This window comes from Populus trichocarpa, chromosome 16 (genome assembly GCF_000002775.5).
Source record: "Populus trichocarpa isolate Nisqually-1 chromosome 16, P.trichocarpa_v4.1, whole genome shotgun sequence".
In the NCBI taxonomy this organism is placed as follows: domain Eukaryota; kingdom Viridiplantae; phylum Streptophyta; class Magnoliopsida; order Malpighiales; family Salicaceae; genus Populus; species Populus trichocarpa.
This window is the reverse complement of record NC_037300.2, coordinates 10,072,903-10,075,633: the sequence shown is the minus strand read 5'-3', so window position 1 is coordinate 10,075,633 and position 2,731 is coordinate 10,072,903. Positions and strand designations below refer to the sequence as shown.

At 33.6% G+C, this 2,731-nt stretch overlaps 1 protein-coding gene across 1 annotated transcript; it reads left to right on the top strand.

The window, feature by feature from the left end:
• The first annotated feature begins 813 nt into the window (after nt 1–813).
• Nucleotides 814–2,300, top strand: LOC7486517 (UPF0161 protein At3g09310). Its single transcript, XM_024587507.2, has 5 exons — nt 814–1,092; nt 1,173–1,244; nt 1,318–1,458; nt 1,538–1,645; nt 1,770–2,300. The coding sequence occupies exons 1-4, from the start codon at nt 921–923 to the stop codon at nt 1,597–1,599; spliced, it is 447 nt and encodes a 148-aa protein (XP_024443275.1). The 5' UTR covers nt 814–920; the 3' UTR covers nt 1,600–1,645; nt 1,770–2,300.
• Nucleotides 2,301–2,731: the final 431 nt, after the last annotated feature.

The following is a 2,731-nucleotide window of genomic DNA, read 5'->3' as shown; positions in this document are numbered from 1 at the left end:
TTCAGCAGCTTGATGATAGTAAACATGAGTTTCTTTTCTTTGATTGTTTGTGGTAAAACATCATTTCTTTGCAAGGACAAATATCATACATCCGACTTATAAAAGATTAACTGGCTTTGTAGTGTCATTCATATACTTTGGGTTCTTAGGTATAGGGTTATCTCTAGGTCCAAGTTTATTCCAATACCTATAATTCTTAGGTATATAGTTACCTCTGGGTTAAATTTCTATTAAATCTAGTTTTTAGCTTTTTAGGTTGTATTTCAATTTTATTGGAGATTATTTGACCATGTGATCAAGAGGTTCACATTAGTTTTGCATCACTTAGGTCCATACCGTCACAATTGAAAGTAAAAACCTGAAGCATAGCGTGGGCAACATTACTAGTAAAAATGAAATTTCATTCTTGTTTTAAAAATTTGATTTTTGTTTTTAGAAATCGTTTGGTATTGTAGTAACTTCTGGTTTATCCCTAATCATAGAGAAAAAAACTGAATGATTAGCCAAATGGCTTTTTTTTTTATTTTTATTTTACATATTAGTATCCACACATAATTGCATTTCAAATCTTAATTTTTTTAAAATTAAAATAACATGCTTTTTATTTATATAAACCTGCTTTTATTTATTTTATATATAAAAATCTATCTCATATTAGTTTTTCCCAAATATGTTTTTTAAACCTACCTTTTTAAAATAATAATAATTTTTTTTCTTAAATTTATTATTAAAAAAACAGTAATTACAACGGCTACCCCTATATCATATGATTGGTAGCCTTGGTAACTTTGCAAGAAGCGGGTGATAAAAACGGTGTCGTACTTTAACCAACCTGTTTGGATGTTGAGAAAAGGAATATATATCCTATCCATCTGGTTTGGCTCGCCGTAGCCAAACGAAACGCTGGTAAGGGGAGAGAGATGTTTGCCGCCGCCGCCATAGCCGCGAACTCAGCTGGTTTCAATGTTTGTGGAAACCAGCTGACAAGGAGAAGCATTTCAATGAGAAGAGTAACTGCAAGGCACCGCTGCCTGGCTGTCAATAATAATAAAAAATTAGAATCAGAATCGCACCAAAACGAGCAACAACAAGGTGCTCTTCATTTCTCTCTCTAATTACTCTTCCCTACTTAGCCTATTATGAAAAAAATAAAATGATTAATCTTCAATCAGACGAGGAGGAGGATCATGTTGAAAACAGTTTAGGAGTTGAAGCTGCATTATCCATGCTCAGATTCTACAAAAGTAAGTTAACTTGTCATCGTAATTATTGCTTTAATTTGGTCTTGTAATAAATGTATAATAATCTTACAAGCAGGGGAGATATCGCCGCTGTTACCAAATAGTTGTAGATATGTACCCACCTGTAGTGAATATTCCATGGAAGCTTATAAGAAATACGGTGTCGTCAAAGGCACCGTCTTGACTGCCTGGCGTCTTTGTCGCTGTAATCCACTTGGTAATGTATTCTTTGTTTTGCAGATCGTGTACATTTTTGTTCTTAATTAATTCTGATCGAGTTTTAATTTCTTTTGTAGGTGGGTCTGGCTTCGATCCTCCGCGATGGTTTGATGAGGATCCTCCTTTTCAAGAAGAATGAGATGAGACGAGAGAGCCAATTTTAATGTTTTCCACTGCCTCCTCAAGTAAGCTTCTTTTTTTTTTTTTTTTTAACTTGAGTTTTATGGCTTCGCCGTAATTTGTTATATAATAATTTTATAGGGAATCATTTATAAAATATATCATCTTTTATTATTCTTTATTTTTCAGGCAGGCGTCAAAGAGGGGAACAGAGGACTGTGTCGATACAGAAAATAGAATTTCATTGAAGGTTAAAGATGCACTCTTCAGATTTGCACTAATGGTACTGATTCCTTATCTATATCATTAGGTTTCAAGATTCCAACACCTTTTTCTTTGTGTATATAAATCGTTAACAAAGAAGAGCTTAGCTGATACAGTCATATGGTTTTATGAGTGTTAAAAACACAAGTATTTAGTGAAGCTATTCATTGTTGTTTAAGCTGCCCTTAGAACACCATTCAGTTTGTGGCTGTCTGACTGAAATACTGCATTCTCTTTTAACACTAATAGTTTCCTAGTCTGATAGTCTGAAATGTAATCATTCTGTTGTATATAAATGGTGTAGCCCACCGCTATCGTATTGTCTGCCTCCCCAGGTTATTTTTTTTTTAGTCTTCTTGGAGGCTAATGTTTTCTTATGTACAAAAAACATGATGAGTTAGTTGAAACCTGAAACGATGTATGATGGAAAGCTTGGAGCACCATTTGATATTGAAACGCCTTCTCCCATGCTTCTATGCCCATGTTTTAAGGTAACCTGTTCATATAATGGCATTGACTGGGGTTTTGAACTTTCAAAAGAAACATGCTCATTTGTTAAAGTTCTCATACTTAAAGTTTGCGTTGAGGTATCTCATTGTTTATATCAACTTTGGTTGTCAGTCTCTTAGGTTATGTTAGAGCTGCTGGTTCTGATAAAGAATTTATTTATGATCATGATTGAGGTGATTAACCTAAAATGGTCAAAAGGAATAGAACTCCACTATTTTGAACTCATTTTAGAAGCAACTAGGTTAAGCTGTGAAAACACACCCTTTAAAGTATGCATTTTAAGCTTTTGGTTTTGATCACTAACCCTTTTAAAATTTTGATTTTAACCTCTTCAGTAAGCCTGTATCTACTGTTTGTGTAATTGTGGTAATGATATT

Excerpts from the sequence above, each read along its gene's own strand:
- LOC7486517 (XM_024587507.2), top strand. The coding sequence starts at position 921 with ATGTTTGCCGCCGCCGCCATAGCCGCGAACTCAGCTGGTTTCAATGTT. Across the intron at positions 1,093-1,172 it reads CCAAAACGAGCAACAACAAG|ACGAGGAGGAGGATCATGTT; the intron begins GTGCTCTTCATT and ends ATCTTCAATCAG. Across the intron at positions 1,245-1,317 it reads CATGCTCAGATTCTACAAAA|GGGAGATATCGCCGCTGTTA; the intron begins GTAAGTTAACTT and ends TCTTACAAGCAG.